This window comes from Embiotoca jacksoni, unplaced genomic scaffold (assembly GCF_022577435.1).
Source record: "Embiotoca jacksoni isolate LCO1_2020_lvr unplaced genomic scaffold, fEmbJac1.0.p SCAF_4, whole genome shotgun sequence".
Classification (NCBI taxonomy): domain Eukaryota; kingdom Metazoa; phylum Chordata; class Actinopteri; family Embiotocidae; genus Embiotoca; species Embiotoca jacksoni.
The window spans coordinates 11620952-11638810 of record NW_027185392.1 but is presented as its reverse complement, the minus strand read 5'-3'; the positions used below and the strand labels follow the sequence as shown (position 1 = coordinate 11638810).

At 42.5% G+C, this 17859-nt stretch overlaps 1 protein-coding gene across 6 annotated transcripts in view; it reads left to right on the top strand.

Annotated features, from left to right (window-relative positions):
- The first annotated feature begins 1530 nt into the window (after positions 1-1530).
- The window catches only part of LOC138209661 (nucleosome-remodeling factor subunit BPTF-like), a 48608-nt gene continuing 32279 nt past the window's right edge, over positions 1531-17859 (top strand). For 5 of the 6 annotated variants that reach the window (XM_069168389.1, XM_069168391.1, XM_069168388.1 and 2 more), the window contains exons 1-11: positions 1531-2351; positions 3994-4816; positions 9414-9465; positions 9724-9892; positions 12905-13162; positions 13727-13924; positions 14876-15064; positions 16204-16379; positions 16631-16810; positions 17181-17362; positions 17690-17821. In XM_069168389.1, coding sequence (XP_069024490.1) covers positions 1778-2351; positions 3994-4816; positions 9414-9465; positions 9724-9892; positions 12905-13162; positions 13727-13924; positions 14876-15064; positions 16204-16379; positions 16631-16810; positions 17181-17362; positions 17690-17821 — 2933 coding nt within the window. In that variant the 5' untranslated portion in view covers positions 1531-1777. The remainder of the gene's footprint in view (positions 2352-3993; positions 4817-9413; positions 9466-9723; positions 9893-12904; positions 13163-13726; positions 13925-14875; positions 15065-16203; positions 16380-16630; positions 16811-17180; positions 17363-17689; positions 17822-17859) is intronic. The other variant, XM_069168392.1, reaches the window with a different exon arrangement.

Sequence of the window (17859 nt, the reverse complement as noted above, 5' to 3'; positions counted from 1 at the left end):
ACCTGCGAGGGTCTGGGGCTGGCAGTGGGTGACTCTGCTCATACAAGAGCCAGCAGGTGATGGGGCTCATGTCAGATGACTGCTGATATAAGGATTAGGCAGAAGAACCAGGCCATGCATACAACCCGGGGGGGCAGTACTGTGGCAAGCCAGTTCTGAAGGTGTGGCATGGACGTATCACTGCCTCGCTCTCTTTTGATATTCTGGCTCCTGATACTCCATGACTACAGATAGCACCTAGCAGGTGCAGATGGGAGCCTGTAACATATTACTGGGTTTCAACTACTTTTGGTGGTAACTAATCTAACTCATCACTTTTTCCAGTCAAATAACTCACTAAAGTTTAAATGGGCTCATTACACGTTACTTTTTTCATGTGTATAAATAACTGAGAACTGCAGAATATAGAACCTAGATGCTGCTTTTCCCCCCAATTTCCTGCTTCTCTTACTGGAGCGAGGACAGTTGGAAACCCAGAGGTCCACGGAGAGCAACCTCGGTGAAGCCGCTTGCACCTTCTATGGTGGGCCAGGACTGGGTAGCTCTGGATAGGGGCCCTGCACCAACCTCCATGTTCACCCTGACTACAACTTGGTCCAGGATGCTGGGATTGTGTTGCTTTGGTGAAGGTTGGGGAGGGGGGGGACGACGACGACACAGGATTGTCCGGTCAGGAACAAGGACCAGACAAGAGGAGTTTCGCCTAACAAGGATAACTGCTGGTCCCCACTGGCCACAGCCTCCACCAACAAAGGTGCTGTCTTATAACAACAAAGGTCTTATATTGCAACTCTATTGCTACACATTAAAGTTAATGGGCATCACTTTTTTATTTCTGTTACCTGAAATGACAAAAACAAATTGAGTCAGGTTCCTGGGTTAAAGAATAAACAAACAAACAAAAAGCAGTTTAAAGTTATATGAAATGCATTTGTTTATATGATAAAGTGCAGTTGTTTCTACATCCACTTTATATTTCGCGTAAAAGTGTGTGTGGCACCAACTTTAATGACAGCAATTTGTATCTATGTAATAGAGCTCAATGTCGGACGTATTATCTTCTCGCCTCGCTTGCCTGTGACGACGATGGCGACAGTGTCATGAACGATGTTGTTTCACTGAATGCACTCGGCCCACCTGTGATTAAAACCATCGACCAGAAGCAGCAAACGCTAATATAGTGCTGTTGGCGGTCAGCGTTTGCATGGATAACTAATTTTATGAACTAGCACGGCAATGTATTGTAGAATAGTGAGTCACGTGACTTCACATCCTCGAGTGTCAAGTTAGAGAACAAGAACAGCCCTTCCGGTTCTGTTACAGGGAACTCATTGAATGGAAATCGTTTAAATCGCGTTTTTGGATGATCAAAACAGTCACATTGAAGACAAATGCCGAAAATGATTGATTCTGATACTTGCGTTATGTTCTGCACACCATCAAATGTATTTAGTTTTTATTTTATTTTGAAGGACATGGCACTTCACTTCCGGTCTGAGCCCGTTTCTCTAACGTTAGCTTGACGCAACACTCGGGCCTGCTGTGTTTTCAACGGAGGGAGAGCCGAGAAGAAAAATGGCGTCTGCAAGCGACCCAGAGCGGGACACCGGCCATTCAGTTTGAGCTTTCCGCCCCGAAATTGAGACCGGGGCTTGGTGGGGACCAGTCGGGAACCGTCACCAGACCTCTTAGTGTTTTTCTCTCCCGTTTTTCTCCGGTGTGCGTGGCTCATTCCAGCTCCGAGATTGAAGCGGAACAGAAGAGACTCTCTCCTACAATGAGGGGGAGAAGAGGAAGGCCGCCCAAACAAGCAGCCGTGATGCGGGAAGGTTCACCCGGGCCAGTCCGCGGCTCTCGGGGCGGCAGGAGCAGAGGGATGCGTGGACGGGGAAGAGGCAGGGGACGGGGTCGGGGACGGGGAGGAAGTGGCAGCGTTTGCGGCACGGGCTCCGTGGACGTGGATACAGAAATCTCCGGTCGAGAGAACTTTCATTCGTCCCGGGGCCGCAGGAAAGTTGGTGCCTCCACCACGGCGGCTGCCGCGGCATCGCGGGGCAGAGGAAGCAGAGGGAGAGGCAGGGGGTCGAGAGGCGGCCGCGGCGGGAGAGGCGGAGTGAGGCGGCCTCAGACGAAGGTGGTCTACGACGACAACAGCGACGAGGAGGATGATAATTTCAGCTACCGGTCGGACGAAGACGAACTCCTGAACGACAACCCTTCGTCGGATCTTGAAGAAGAGGAGGCCTTGGGAAACGAGTCGGACTATCTGGAGGAACTACCAGATGATGATGATGCCAGCTACTGCACCGAGAGCAGCTTCAGAAGCCACAGCACGCTCGGTAGCACCCCAGGTACGTTCGTTTGCAAGTGCACGCACTTCACCAAAGCAGGTGTGCATTACTTAAAGTGTGAATTTTATTTTTTAGCTCAGCACAGAAACCAAGCCGCATTGTTCAAAATGGAGCTTGCACTCAGAAACAGGCCTTTGTTTACCGTGTGCTCTGCTGGCTGCTGGCTGGCAGATCTGCCCCGCGCTCCAACCGGCTCTCGTGTTTTGGACTTTTGTCGGATCAGCACATTTCTGTTGTCATTTTTTTTTTTTTTTTTTTAATTAACACTTTATTCGTGCTTTTACGTCTGGCATTTTTTTTTTTTTTAACTCGCGCGGTTTATCCTTTGTTTTTATAAGCGCCGAGAAACAGGACACATGAACAGTGTTTTGCTACTTTGTGTTCATTTCATTCATTCATTCATTCAGCATTTCCATTTTTTTTAAATTTTTTTTAACTGTAGCTGTAAGTGTAGTTTTGCATCGTCAAAACACGTAATCTATAAACAATGTTTCAATGTGGAAATTAACTAAATAGTTCCCGGTGCTACTTTTTCTAAAACTACAGTACATAATAAAAGTGAAACCAGCGAAATAAATAACAACTGTTGAGATATTTATGTGCCGTCAGACCTGTACGCGCTTTTTGCACGTCTATTTCTGAAGGCATCTTTTAGTGGCTACTGAGTGACTTTGACTGGCATGTGTGTGTTGAGGTGAGGCGCTCCTCTTTTCACTTGTTGCAAACATCAACTCATTACGTAGTGCACCGTTACCATAGTAACCTCTATTATGTTCATAAAGATGTGGAAATTAGATCCCATTTATGGACAGTCCTGTTAGTAAAGTCTGCAAAAATCAATTGCCGCGTCTGTGTTGCTGTGCAGTGCACTGGAAGTAGCATGCCAACTACTGGAAGTAATTCTAGACAGGATTTGACAAATAGCTCAAAGGGGATCCAGACTTGGATGTTTTGTGCATTCCAGTAACTCCAACAGTAAAAACTTTCTCCCATTGTCATCTCTTTTTATTCTTTGGCTACGTTTTCTTTAAACCAAAAATATTTTTCTTGAAATGCATTTGAATGTAATTTTATTTCTTGATTAATTCAGTGTTAACACCTCTGCTACCTTCTGGTCAGGCTTGGACGGCATTTAAATTAGTTCAGGGATTACCCACATACCTCTCCACTTCCAGTGACCGGGCTGACGGGTTTTGCCACTGATGTGTTAACATGGCAGCGTTGTGCAGCCGAGTGTGAGGGGTCTTTTATAAAACAAGGTATAAAACGGACATTACAATTAGAGGAGGGGGACAAAGTCAATTATTAGCAATTAGCTTAGTGTTGATATTTTATTAGATAAATATATTTTTCATGTACATACAACATTTGTGACTTTTTTGTTGCATTAAGAAAGATTGAAATGAGATGAACTTTATTTTATCTGACAAAACAGATGTTGGCAAAATTTACTTTGAGGACATAACTAGAGGTTCAAAAAAAGGGTAATATATCAAAATATAGGTTATCTCAATACTTTGCATCTTGCAACTAATGTTTAAAATCGCATTCAAAGCGTATTGTGACTTAAGTATATTTTTTAATCATGAGGCCTCTCTCCGGCCTCTCCTGACGCTTTTTCTTTTACTTTTACTTGATGCAGGTCGGAGAAGGAGTCGGGCACTGCGAACACAGTCTCCCATTCTTGAGGCTAAGGACATTCCTCTCTTGGAGCTTCCAAAGTCCTCTGAGGACCTCCTGGTTCCTACCTCACAGCTCCTCAATGTGTCTGCCGTCTACGAGGTCCTCCGCAACTTTGGCACAGTGTTACGGCTCTCTCCGTTCCGCTTTGAGGATTTCTGTGCAGCTTTGGCCAGCCAGGAGCAGTGCACACTGCTGGCAGAGACTCACATCTCCCTACTCAAAGCTATTCTCAGAGAGGAAGACACTTCCAACACCACATTTGGTCCCGCTGACGTGAAAGACTCTGTCAACTCCACTCTGTACTTTGTGGATGGTATGACTTGGCCGGAGGTGGTGCGGGCATACTGCGAGAGTGACCCGGAGTACCGGCACATTCTGCCTTTCCAGGAAGGCGAGGATTACCCGTATGAACCGTTGGAGAGCAAAATCAAAGTTCTTCAGTTTTTGGTGGATCAGTTTCTGGCAACCAACATTGCTCGGGAGGAGCTCATGTCAGAAGGGGTGGTTGCCTACGACGACCACTGCAGGGTGTGCCATCGTCTTGGTGATCTGCTGTGCTGTGAGACATGCTCAGCTGTTTACCATCTGGAGTGTGTGAAGCCACCTCTGCAGGAAGTGCCAGAGGATGAGTGGCAGTGCGAGGTGTGCGTGGCACACAAGGTACCCGGTGTGGCGGACTGCATCCCAGAAGTGCAGAAGAGCAGGCCGTTTATTCGACAACTACCAGTCGGCTACGACCGAAACAACCGTAAATACTGGTTCCTGAACCGCCGCATTGTCATGTAAGTTCACAGTGTTTCATTTGGCGCTAAGATTCTTGCACAGGTTTTAGCAGTTTTACAGCCTTGCACATTGATGACATGTTTTCAAGTTATTCATCAAAGCACTAAAATATGCATGATCAGTGAAACCCTTTAGGGAGGGCTAACTGACTGAACACATTTATTTGAGCTTTACTCCATGAATATGTTCTCAGTTTAAATTTAAAGAGGTCTCCTGTCAAGATAGAAGCATCGTTACAGGATATGACTGACACAAAGCGAACACACACGGTCATTGATTTCATGTTGTCAAAGATTGGAGGGAGTGTTTTGGTGCACGCGGTGTTCTTTTAAAGCAGTTTAATCCACTCTGAGGCAGAGTCCCCAAAGCCGTCACAGAATTTGGAGTCATATCAAACTGAGGAGGTTTCATGAATGTCCTAAACCATCTGCAAGTGCAGTTATAAACACCATAATGAAGGGCAAAACGGCCAGTAATCTTTCAGCATATTCTTGTGCGATACAATGAATACTTTTGCTGCTGTGCCAGCAGCTCATGTACCACAATACTTGTGGGTCTGTTTGCTTCATCGCAGCTATTTATTTACAGATTGGCAACAGTGAGATTAGTGGTCCTCTTGAAATATAACACACACAGTTATAATGTCTGTCAGGCTTTTTCTGTAGTCATCCAAGGCATTAATAAGGCTTCTATGATATGGGAGACCTGCACTGTATTGAACACTTGTTCGACCTGAATTTAGACCCCCTTCACTCATAAGAAAATATTGTCAGAAAATATTCCCTGAGCCGCTAAAACTCATATTTTCAGATGTAGTTCATAACTCACGGCCACAGAATTGGTCATAAACTTGAATGATTCTTTAAATGTAAATTATATTAAACCTGCAGTGTGCAACTTTTGTCCCCCACTTTCAGCCAGTGAGAATAATTACCAAAACACTGAGGACTCGTCTTAAGCTCTGCGTTGGCCTACTCTGTTGCTACTGTTGAATCTTTTAAAACGGTGGGAAATTTGGTTTAAGCATCACGATCTCCACAAAATGACGCGTTTCACTCTCAGAATTTGATCTGTTCAGTCCGATAACACCGGGAAAGTATACAAGTGATGCATGATTGAATTATTTTATCCCCATTTAAGTTAGCATATGGCTCAACCTGAAGTTAAATGGCTCGGCTGGTGTAAGTGTCTGGTGCACATGCTCTGCCCATGGGGTTTGGCCGTTATGAATTCACCCGGACAGCACAGGTACGTCTCACCAGATGTCAGATTTAAAAACTTTGTTTACTGTGAAACACAGAGATTAATCTGATGTTATTGGCTTAACCGGCATTGTGTGGATTCCTGGACTATAGTTTTAAATTGAATACTGATGAATGTGTTAAATCTGAGATTAGCCCAGGTTAGGAGAGAGGTCATAAAGGGTGACCTGCATTGACTCATTCAGTATGACAGTTTTTAAAAGCACAGGTCAACATAGTCTCATGAGTGCAAATGCAATATTCGGCGTTTCTGCCTGAAGGTGCAAAATACTGGGAAGGAACATGCAAATAGATACATTTAGCAGCGTCAACGATATTTACTAAACCTGAAAGTAGAAATAGGAGAAGTGATTGTGTGTGTATTTTATTACAACTGAAAGGAACGTATTAGTCAGGTGCGCAAATCTGGAGAGACGACTGCTCTTATTGTGGTGAGAAGGAGACGCAGGGAAACCAAAGAATACGTTGAGAATGTGGTTTTACACCCGTGGAAACATTTCTGAGATGACAGAGGGAAAAATTATTCAGACATAGTGTTTGTCCAGCGATGACATTTCTGAGTTATTGAATAAACTGAAGGATGATTGACAGCCAACAACACGGAGGAGCCACGAAATACCAACAGGTAAAAAAACTTCTTACGACTCAGCATTGTCCTGCTTCTGGGTCGTTCCAGCGTGTAGCTGCTTGGATGTCCCACCCAGTCCTGTTATTCAGGTGTGCTGTCACATGTCCTGAAGGTGTCCCTCAGAATTCACAGGTAGCTTCGTAAGGTTCACGAGCACTCGCGAGGCACTAAGTGAAAAGTCACCTGCTCATCACAGAAAGATCTGGACCTGCTGATCAGTGTTTGTTAGATGTTCTCATCTCTTTTTGTTTTTCCCACATTATTGACTTCCTTGCTGATAATCTCCTATACACCGTTTTGTTCTTGTTATATTTATATTTCTTAATTTCAGTGGGATCAGATTTCCTTTTCCTTTTGCGGTCGCTCTGTTTTCAATTGCTGGAATCACTTTAACACGCGCAAACCCCTCATTTAAATACAGCGATTTGCACCTGATATCAGTGACCCAAATACTCTTATTGAATCACCTGCAAAATTGGTGCGAAATAAATGTGCAAACTTTTGGAAAAAACATGCAATTTAGTACCCTTTGTTTGAGGTCTTAGTAAATCAGGTCCTAAGTTGTTTGACCTGACAGATTTACATAACAGGTAATACACCAGAAGAACTACAACATAAGGTCCTTCGAAAGACTTCCATAGGCTGTGTATCTATGACTATGATGTAGCTACGCTCTCTGTGGGAACAAGGTAAATGATTGTAAAGTATATTTTCCCACTGCTGACAATTCCCAGTGATTAAAGCAAGCTTATCAGTAACTTTGTTTCTTACACGACTACAGATCTGAACGTTTGTTGGGACCTGTTGTTTAGTAAAGCAAAAATATCGGCATCCTTATGTAGTTTCGAACATACCCTGACCATCAGCAGTATCGGTCCCTCGCGTGAACAAATTATATCGGTATTGAGCAGTCACAGAAGGTGTGTGTGTGCTGGGTCAGCAGCAGCAGACGGCCTGCTACATAAACCATAAAGGAGCGCGGATCACCTGAGCAATGCAAGATTTAAGAGGGTCGATGTCCTGAGGTTTGGCTCCGCTGCGTTTCACTCTCTTCTTTTCTTTCTGCTGCGTCCTGATCACCAAATTGACTCCCTGCAGGTGTTGAGTAGTCAGTGCTCAGTCTCCCCTCAGAGGCTGCGTGTTCATGTGTACAAGTAGTGTGGACAGAAAGAAGTTGTGACTGGAAGGATGAATGTTCAGCGACGGTTTGGAAGGATGCTGCTGTTTCATGGTCTCAGGCTTCACAGCCCGTCCGCGTGGATTACGCTGGAGCTGCTGCTACATGAAGTGTCCTGTGACGCACGGGTCCATCCATTTCCATGGAAACCTCAGGGAGGGCTGCTTTTTGACATATATTTCTAATTCTTTCAAACGTTTTTAAAGTGTCATGTAGAGCCTTGCTAATGAAACTGATGAAGTTATTTGGTAAGATACATTTATCAGTTTTGCCATAAATGAACATGATTATTGTTGTGATTTTATTGATTTTAATCTTATCACCATGGCCCACTCAGGGTGTTTACTGTAATTGAACAAAATACTTCCATCGGTTCATTTTATGTTGCTTACTCTCAATATCAGACAAGATTTGCAGACAGTTAAATACAAAACGTAGCTTTAAAGCCAAATTATAATTCTTCTCAGCACCAAAGATATCCTGTCCAAGTTGTTCCTAACTGCCAAGCATGGGCACCGGCTCTGAAATGCTGTTTCGGAAGAAAAAAAAAGATTTATTGTTATTAGGAAATTGTTGCCAAGAGACCTGAGGGGAAAGTGAGCCCTGTGAATGTAAAACACAAACTGTACCTCTGATATATGCATCAATGTGTGTTTGTCTAACGTATATACAATATGCCTCATTTTAGAAGTCCGAACATTCGCCATATGCAGCTCCTGGTTGTGGGTACAGCTGCAGCTGCTTTACGTGGCTGTGACTGTGGATGTGGTCACTGCTTGGACTTCAGTTGCCTTTGTGGTCGAATTTGTGGTGCTCTTGATATGTCCAGCTGTACTTTTTAAATATTTGAAACTGCAGTGTTTCTATGACTGATGTGTTATCAACACAGAAGCTTTAATACAACGCTCAGCCAGTACAACCACAACTACATTCAACTGCTGCATGTAGATAATGTTGAAGCGACTCATTTATAGCTGCCATAATTTTAATAACCAATAGCACGGCCATGACTGCAGCCAAAGCCACAGTCACAATGTGAGCTGTCGTCCCACCGCTGCAGTCAAAATCACATCTGTGTCAATCAGCCTCAGCAGCAGTCAGCGAACCCTCTCCTTTAGTTCTCTCTCTAAATTCGGACTAGCAGACATGTTGTGCCTGAGCAGCCACAGCTGAGAGAGAGCTGTTGTCTCAGCCAGGCGGCTGTCTACTACGTGATACACGATATCGTATGATATTACAGCTCAGCCTTTCTCTGTGCATTAGAGGAAATGCAGATGTTACCATAGCGATATATGTAGTGTGAGGTAACACAAAAGTTGCCCAGAAAAAAATAAATCTCCACCGTCCGTGACTCACAATTTCATGTGAAAAGTTAAAGGGGGAAAAAAAAAAAAAAAAAATCCAAATAGCATTAAATGGCATACAGAAAGCAAACACTTGTGCAGCATGCTGTTTCCTCTTTATCCTGACGCTCGTAATATTTACACAAGTCTTCCTCCTTTTTCTCTTTTCCCATTTCTCCCCTACAGTGAGGAGGATGGCGAGCAGGAGGACCAAGCCATCTGGTATTACAGCACCAAGGTAAATGGGACTTATCTTGTTCTCTTGCTGGGGTTATATGCTCCTCCCGGAATCACATATAATCGTTTCGTTCTCCCTTGTTTGTCGTTATGTACATGTTACCACATGTACATGTGCCACAAACCTGTTATTTCTTTTGAAAACAAAAAAGTACACCCTAACTTTCCCTGTATTTTGCTGGTTAGACGTTTATAACCTTTAGCTTATGACGTGTAATATATTGCTGCCATTAAACTCTCTAAACTCTGCCCTCTCCAGGTCCAGCTAGCTGAGCTGATAGATGGCTTAGATAAGGAGTACTGGGAGGCTGACCTGTTTGCGGCCCTTGAGGAGATACGGGACGAGGTGCACGCGCATATGGACATCACTGAAGACCTAACCAACAAGTCCCGTGGCAGCAACAAGTGTTTCCTCGCTGCTGCCAATGGTAAAGAGCTTGTCATTCTTTTTCCTGTTTGTAAAACAGTCTCTGATATTTAGAGATGCTCTATGTGACTGAGTTTAATCATGGCGAAAAGGGGAAGACCAAAGTCATTTTTCCACTTTCTCCTCATTCCTCTGCCTGCTTTCTCGCCAAACTAATGAATGCCACCCAGTCATAGATGGCTTGGACATAGGAATCAACCCAGCTATTATGTAAGCTCACTCTGGTCCCGGTCTGGCCCCCGTCCAACACTTGAGCTTCCCTTCAGTCCTTCATTCTGTCCTCTCTGCTTGCTGAGCATCATACAAAATCCTATGTATGTTTTTATTGGTTAAAAATGATGCACGTTTGAGCACATCCTGTTCACAGCGATCAGTTTGCTGTTACAATTATGCTTTGGAAAAAAAACTACACTTTACATTGTGCTGCTATTTCTGCTGTTGACTTTTGATGCAACAACTCGGGTGGAAACGAGCACTTCTAACAAGTGTCTGCTGTGTTAAAGATGCTCTAAATCAGCAGACTTTAATCTGTTTTTACCCCCCCAAGATGGAAGTTGACAAAACAGGCCTGGAAAAACATTTGCCACTTGAAAGAATACATTAAGCTCCTGTCAAACATCATCAAAATGGCAACAGCTTTTTTTTTTTTTTCCTTCTCTGAAGTTTTTGTTTCTTTTGCTGGAGTGCTCAGTACCAGCTAGCTCAGCAACATCACAGGAGTGTAAAGTTAGCGCATTTCATACAAGTATTACTGAGATGCACAAGTGATTAATTAGTCAGGAAAGTGCGAGGGAAAAAAAATGCCCTTAAGGGCATCTGCTTATTTCTTTAGAAGCCTGTGCTGGTTTGTATATTTGGCTCATCTATAAGACTGCATTCAAATCATGAAACAGTTTTTAGAAATCTCCTTAGCTGTTTTTTTTTTTTTTTTTAATTCATTTTCAATTAAATGTAGTTAATACACAGTTTTTATAAGCTCATATTGTCATTGTTACATATAAAATATGTGTATTTTTTAACAGTTGTTGAAGTTTTAATATTTCCCTGCTTGTTTCGTACCTGGTCTGGACATGTGTTAGCAGCCCCGCCCTGCATTTGAAAATCAGTGTTGATTAATCGAAGGGCTAAATCATTTCAGGAAGGACAAGAAAAACAAATATGTAGTTTAAAGAACAAACTGGTGATTCTTGTTTTGTGTGTCAATAAAAGAAAAGCCTTAACTTTTGCATACTTGCTCCTGGTTCTGCTTCATGCAGGAATTTTTTATTTGGGTGAAGCAGAATGAACGCAGATGACAAGACAGATTGAGGTCCAACACATTACGCACATAGACTTGGAGTCGATCTTGATGTGCTGAACGATTGACTACAGAATCTTCCATCAAAGCTTTTGCTCCACTCAGATACAGTTATGTCTGACACATTCAAGTCTTCTACTTCTACTAATCCTTTTGATATCTTTATTTCAGTCATCAGTTCGATCGAGTCATCTCTAATACCTCAAGACCTGCATTTTAGTACACTATTGTTTTGACTTTAAATGTGTATTTGTTTTCATTTCTTTCAGATTTGGAGTAACAATGTTCACAATTATTTGTTCCCTAATGGCTGTTCTCAGTAAAAATAATAATAATAAACTTGATCTGTATAGCACCTTTCATACAAGAAATGCAGCTCAAAGTGCTTTACAGCTCGAAAATTACCTAATCTGTTTCACATAAAAACAGATATAAAGGAACATTTAAAAATATAGAAAAGACAGAAAGAAATAACGGGTCAAATTAAACACAAATAGACTTACAATTTAGTAAGCAATATGCATTTTAAAGAAGTGGTTGTTCAAGTGCAGGCAAGTGCAAGAGACCTTCAAGAGAGCCAGTTAAAGGCTGATGTAAAGAGATATGTTTTGAGCTCTCTTTTAAAAGTATTAACTGAGCTAGCTTCCCTGATATCTAATGGGTAGTTTGTGCCACAGCTTTGGAGCGTAATTGATACAAGCTGAATCCCCAATTTTCTTTTGCAGATGATCTTGGTGTTCTTTGAGGCTCATAGCTCACCAGAGAGTTAGATGTAACATGGTCAGAGCCCATTAAGAGCTTTGTATGTGAGGAGGAGGACCTTCAAGTCAATCCTGTCTTACAGGCAGCCGGTGAAGAGCAGCCAGAACTGGACTGATGTGCTCTCTCCTCTTGGTTCTGGTTAATACCCGAGCTGCAGAGTTTTGGATGAGCAGAAGTCTATCTGTTGTTTTCTTTGGTAGGCCAGTAAAAAGTGCATTACAATAGTCCAGTCAGCTAGAAATGAAGGCATGAATCACATTTTCAGCATCTGTCTGATTTATCAACAGCTGCACCATGTCTTTGTTTCCAAGGTGGAAAAAAATAAGTTTTGGTCACCTTGCTAATGTGGGCCTTGAAACTTGGATCTAAGTCTAAGATTATACCAAGACTTGTTACCGCTGATCTTATCCATGGAGTTAGTTGCCCCAGATCATTTTCTATGATTTCTCTTTTTGTTTTGGGGCCAACTATGAGGATTTCTGTTTTATCCTCGTTTAATTTTAGGAGATTATTGCTCATCCATTTATTTATTGCTAAAAGACATTCAGTGATGGAGCGCATAGCTGCATCATCATTTGGTTCAGCGGCGTACAGTTGTGTATCATCTGCATAACTATGAAAACAAACATTGTGCTCTCTAATGATGTTCCCCAGTGGCAGCATGTAAAGTGAGAACAGTAAAGGACCGAGGCAGCTGACCTGTGGAACCCCACAGCAGCTATCATGTTTCTCGGACACTTGATCTCCAATGCTGACATAAAACGTCCTCCCTATGATGTATGTTTTGCACCAGTTTAAGACACTGTCTTAGTATCTAGTTATATAATACCTTTTTAGGCAGTACATATTAAGTCGCAGTGAGTTTTGTGCCACTTTTTCATATCCCATTTCACGGCTCAGCCCCGAATTTGTTGTCTTCTTACCGCTGTTGTTTTAAATTCGTCTTTCATGCAGACGAGATCCTGGAGCGTCTGCGGGCTAAGAAGGAGGAAGAGCTGAAAGAGGTGAAAAGACGGGCTGCAGAGGAAGCCCAGAAAGCTCGGTTGGAGAAGGAGAAGAACGAGGGGCAGATAGAGAAAGAAGACGAAGAAGCCAAGCTGAAGGATGAAGGGCAGCAGGAGGGCAAGATGAAAGATCTGACAAAGGAGGAAGAGGAACTGCGGATAAAAGAAGAGGCCATGAAGGAAAAACAGAATGCTGTCAAAACTGGGGGTAATTACAGTGTTTATATTTCACAAAATATCCATAAAAATATGACCAAATAATAATGAAAGTAAAAGGTTTCCCTGACTCTTTGTACTTCCAACCTATTGTGCTTTTGAGCTGTGAGGGAAAAAAAGGAAATCACCACAATGGTCTGATTAGTTATTGATGGAAGAATCAATTTCCCACTTGTTTGACTCTTGGGTTACTTTGAAATGCTTTTTTTCAAGACTCGCAAAGCACACGTGATAATTTGTGTCGGTGTCTTGTCATATCCAATGCAATAAAGAGGCTCTTATTTTGAACAATAGGACATTTATTGCATGTTCAGTGAAAAAAATCCACAGACATCTTGACGTAGGAGGGCATAGAGTAAATTTTAAATAACCTTTAAAGTTAAGATACATTTTCAAAGGCAATATATATATTTAAATTAATAATGCATGTTATTTTATGATTTGATTGCATTTGTCAGCCCCAACCAACCTTTGTCCTCTCCTCTGTCTCCAAGTTACCAATGCGTCATCAATTAAAATCCTCAGTATTCACAATATTGCTGCTGTTCAACTGTAGTTGGTGAAGCTCCGCCCACTGGCCATGAAGGCAGTAGTGGCAGCGGGATCTCAGACGGACTCATACTTCCAGCAACCTCTTCTCCAACACAAAGTGCCACTATGAGCTTTTGTCTGGCCGCTGAGGCTCCAAAGCCCTCAGCTTCCTCTGTAGAGGCTCGGACAGAGGGATGTTCCCCTACAGAGGTGAACACTGAAGGTATACGAGAACATTTCAGGCTGAAATTGCCCTCATTGAGCTTCATTTGGAGATCTGCTTCATTGCCACAATATGCAGTTTCACAGGACTGACTAATGAATATCTAGACATACACCCTCAATTGCTTGGTGTTCGTCTTGATCATTTCTCAGCTTGTCTCTTTGCATGTGGCCCTCACTGTCTACTGGCTTTTGTGTTCAGTTGTCCAATTGTTATCTCTTGAATTTTGGCTTCAGCCTTGAAATCCAGCCATCCTGCGCTTCAACTCTTAATTCTTCCCGCTCTCTTTTTCTCCAGCGAGCTGAGAAGCCGATTGCTTTGGATTAATTTGCAATCCCGCGGCATTGTCACTACAATCAGCACGACTGGAACCGAGTCGCAAACAACTGGGACAGCGTTCACGCTGCCTGCTGCAATAACTCATGCAAAAAGCTGCTTGCTTCTAATCAATGCGTTTGATTAGATATTGTTCCGTTCAGGCTTTGCTTTTGTTGAACAAACTGTTCAGTGATGATGTGCATGTATTGATCCCTGAATTATTTAAAGAGTTTCACCACTTGTTGCAGTGGTCATCCATGCTCACGTCTTGTTGGGTCCTCGCTTTGCCTAAATTGGTTGCTTATTGATTTCAGTGAGTTATCCTTCCACTTAAGCCGGCTGTTTGGTGCATGTATTACACATGACTTATCAGCAGAGGGAGCCACAGACATGTCACAAGAAAGTTTTGGTCTTTTCCTTAAACTGAGTAGGTACTTGTGCAGAACTTCCTGTTTATTGATCTGTGTTAACAGCTTTCTATTGATTTTTCTTCTGTGCTGACATATTGATCTTGCTCATTAAACTGATCCATGAAAGATGGATCAGGACGTGACAGTAAGAACAGCACAGTCGAGACGTGCGAGCCTTCTTTATCTAACAGTCAGTGGTGCTTGTCATTTTCTGTCTGTGTAGCAGAAAACCCTTCATCAGAGTCTGTCCCTGTCAGTGGAGATGGTGTTCCCAGCCTCAGTCAGCTCCCCCAGGCCAGCGAGGAGAACAGCAACAGCAGCACAGGAACTGGTCTCCCTCCCAGGGTACCCGAACCCCCAGACTTGGCTGACAAGTCCTCCCAGTCCTCCATGGCGAGCCTCGATGACCAAGGTCTGACAGAACAGAATCTTATGATTATGGCTTCTTTTGTTGGAGTGTGACAGCTATCATATACCGTTATATTATACTTCAAATTGATGACAGCTAACCTTACAAGATTGAATGATGCATTGTAGTGGTTCTCAACTGGTCTACCCTCAGGAGCCACATTCATATGGCATTATGAGACACTTTGGGCACCACATAAACTAAATTGTTGTGTAAAGCATCAAATTAACCAAATAACTTTTCTATTCTTTTGCAAATTTTGTCTTTTGTATTTTTGGGAGTTGTTAGTTATCTTTTCCAATTTTTACACAAATATAGGAATAACAATGATCAAACATGATATTTCTTTAAGTGAAAAATGTAAGATTTTCTTGGGGAAGGACCCCCAACATTCTTACCAAATAGGTGTGCCAAAGTCCTCAACAAACTCAGGGAAAACCTTGCCCTTCATCATTAACCCCAATTTTTTTTAGCCACTTAAATTTATTTAACAAAAAACAGTTCAGTAATACACAATGCCTTCATACACTGTTAAAGACACATGATATAAGCAAAAAAAAAAAGGTGCTACAAAAGTGCAAAAAGGGATAAAAACCTAATGAAATAAAGAGGCAGATTTACCTTAAATAACAGCTATATGTGCTTTTCAAATCCAGTTTAAGTGATGCTCATCAAGTTTCAAGAATCTAAATTGAGCTCTATGAAATAAAAATAAATAAAAAGGCTGACTTACCTAACCATAACCCTGTTTATCAATGTTTAAATGAGAGCTAACTACAGATGTTAGGAAAAGTATTTCCTTCAAAATAAAAGAACAGCAGCAGAAGTTCTGTTGGCTTAAAGATATAAATTTGAGCTTTGTTTTACTCAGCTGTTCACAACCCACCAGTTGAAAACAGCTGCCCTTTATCAGACTAGTCATCTCCACACTTTACATTGTTAATAGGCCTTCAAACAGACTAGCAGTACATTTTATGTAGTAGTTTTCTCTGTATGTGAAAAACAGCATAAACTTATGATACGTGTTCTGAAATCCCTGTTATGTGGGTCTCTCTCTTTCAATAATCTTTGCACATCATATCACTTGAGTTCAAGCAGATTCTTTCCTCTGTCTCTGAGTGAACTGAACATTACCTTTCCAGGGGACAGTAAAGACTCGCCCACTGGTGAGATGATGGGTGTCAGCAGTAAGAAGTCCGCAGCTACTCGCATGGTGACCCGGCTGAGGAACCCAGAGAGCAAGCTGAGTCAGCTGAAAAACCAGCAGGTTGCAGCTGCTGTTCACGAAGCCAACAAGGGCTTCAAGGAGGGCAAAGAGGTGAGAAATGGTCGAACGCAGGCATCCAGACCAGGCTAATGTATGTATTATGATGAGGTTAAGGGCCTAAAGTAAGCACGTTAGATTTAACTGACTGTCTTCTGACTCCTCAACATTATATTTCTAACATTTAGATGCATGACTGTAAAGAACGAACTGTAGCTCATTTCAAGGTTAAACTGTCAGTATCAGAGCAACTAATTGCAATGACTTTCAATTGGATTTTATTTAATTTTTTCTTACTTTTATAGGTACTGGTAGTAAATGCACAAGGCGACATCACCCGAGTGAGCACACGCGGCAGCAAAGACGTGGTGATGAAGGGAACCCTCAGCCAATACTTCAAGCTTGGTCAGGAGGGCAAGTACCGCGTCTATCATAACCAGTACAGCTCTAATGCCCTGGCCCTCAACAAACACCAGCACAGAGAGGCAAGTAGCGTGATGAATTCTGGTTCCTGCCATTTGAATGTTCATTATAAATACTCATTCACATACTCGTCAATATATTGTCATTCATTCATCTGTCATGAAGCACAGCCTGCATGGCGGCTCAGTGGCCGCTGAAGTATTCAAGGCATTTCATTTTCTCTTTGTCGATTGAAATTGTTTTGTCAATAATTACAAAGATGTCAGACTCAGAATGGAATGACTGTCTGTGTGTGTCTGATGTTCCAGGTCAGCCTGGTGTCCTCATGTGCAGCAGTTTGGAGCAGATATTCGAAAGTTATTGAATGGGGCAGTTGTCCCTTTATTGCTGAAGCCCGATTCCTTACTGAAAACCACATCTGTTTTTCATCAGGACCACGACAAGAGGCGGCACCTCTCCCACAAGTTTTGCATGACTCCGGCAGGAGAGTTTAAGTGGAATGGGTCCATCCATGGCTCTAAGGTTCTGACCATCTCCACACTGAGACTCACCATCATCCAGCTAGAGAACAACGTTCCCTCCCCATTCATGCACCCTAACTGGGCCTCACACAGGTACAGAACAGAGTGGAGAACTAGGTTATAGAAATGATGTACTACAATTCAGTGTATTTTCTTATCCGTTTTATTTTGACCACTCAAAATGTTTTCTGGGTATAGGTTGTTGTTCTTTTGTTTACCAGCGAGGTGAACACCATTCAGTAAATCTATCACCCTCTCTATGGAAATAAAAGACAGAACTGTGGCATCTTTTCCAAAAGTCGAAGCAAACCATGAGCGGACTGAGCTCCTAAAACCAAATGTATCCTGAATGTGAAAGTGTCCAGAGTAAAGAGAGGATGAAACATGCTAAAAGTTTGTTTTTGTTGGTTTGTTTTTCAGGACCAATTGGATCAAAGCAGTTCAGATGTGCAGTAAGGCCAGAGAGTTTGCACTGGCTCTGGCCATCCTGGAGTGTGCCATCAAACCTGTGGCTATGCTGCCTGTCTGGAAAGACTCACTGGGCCATACTAGGTACATAAATACGACATATACTGTACATCGTGTATGTA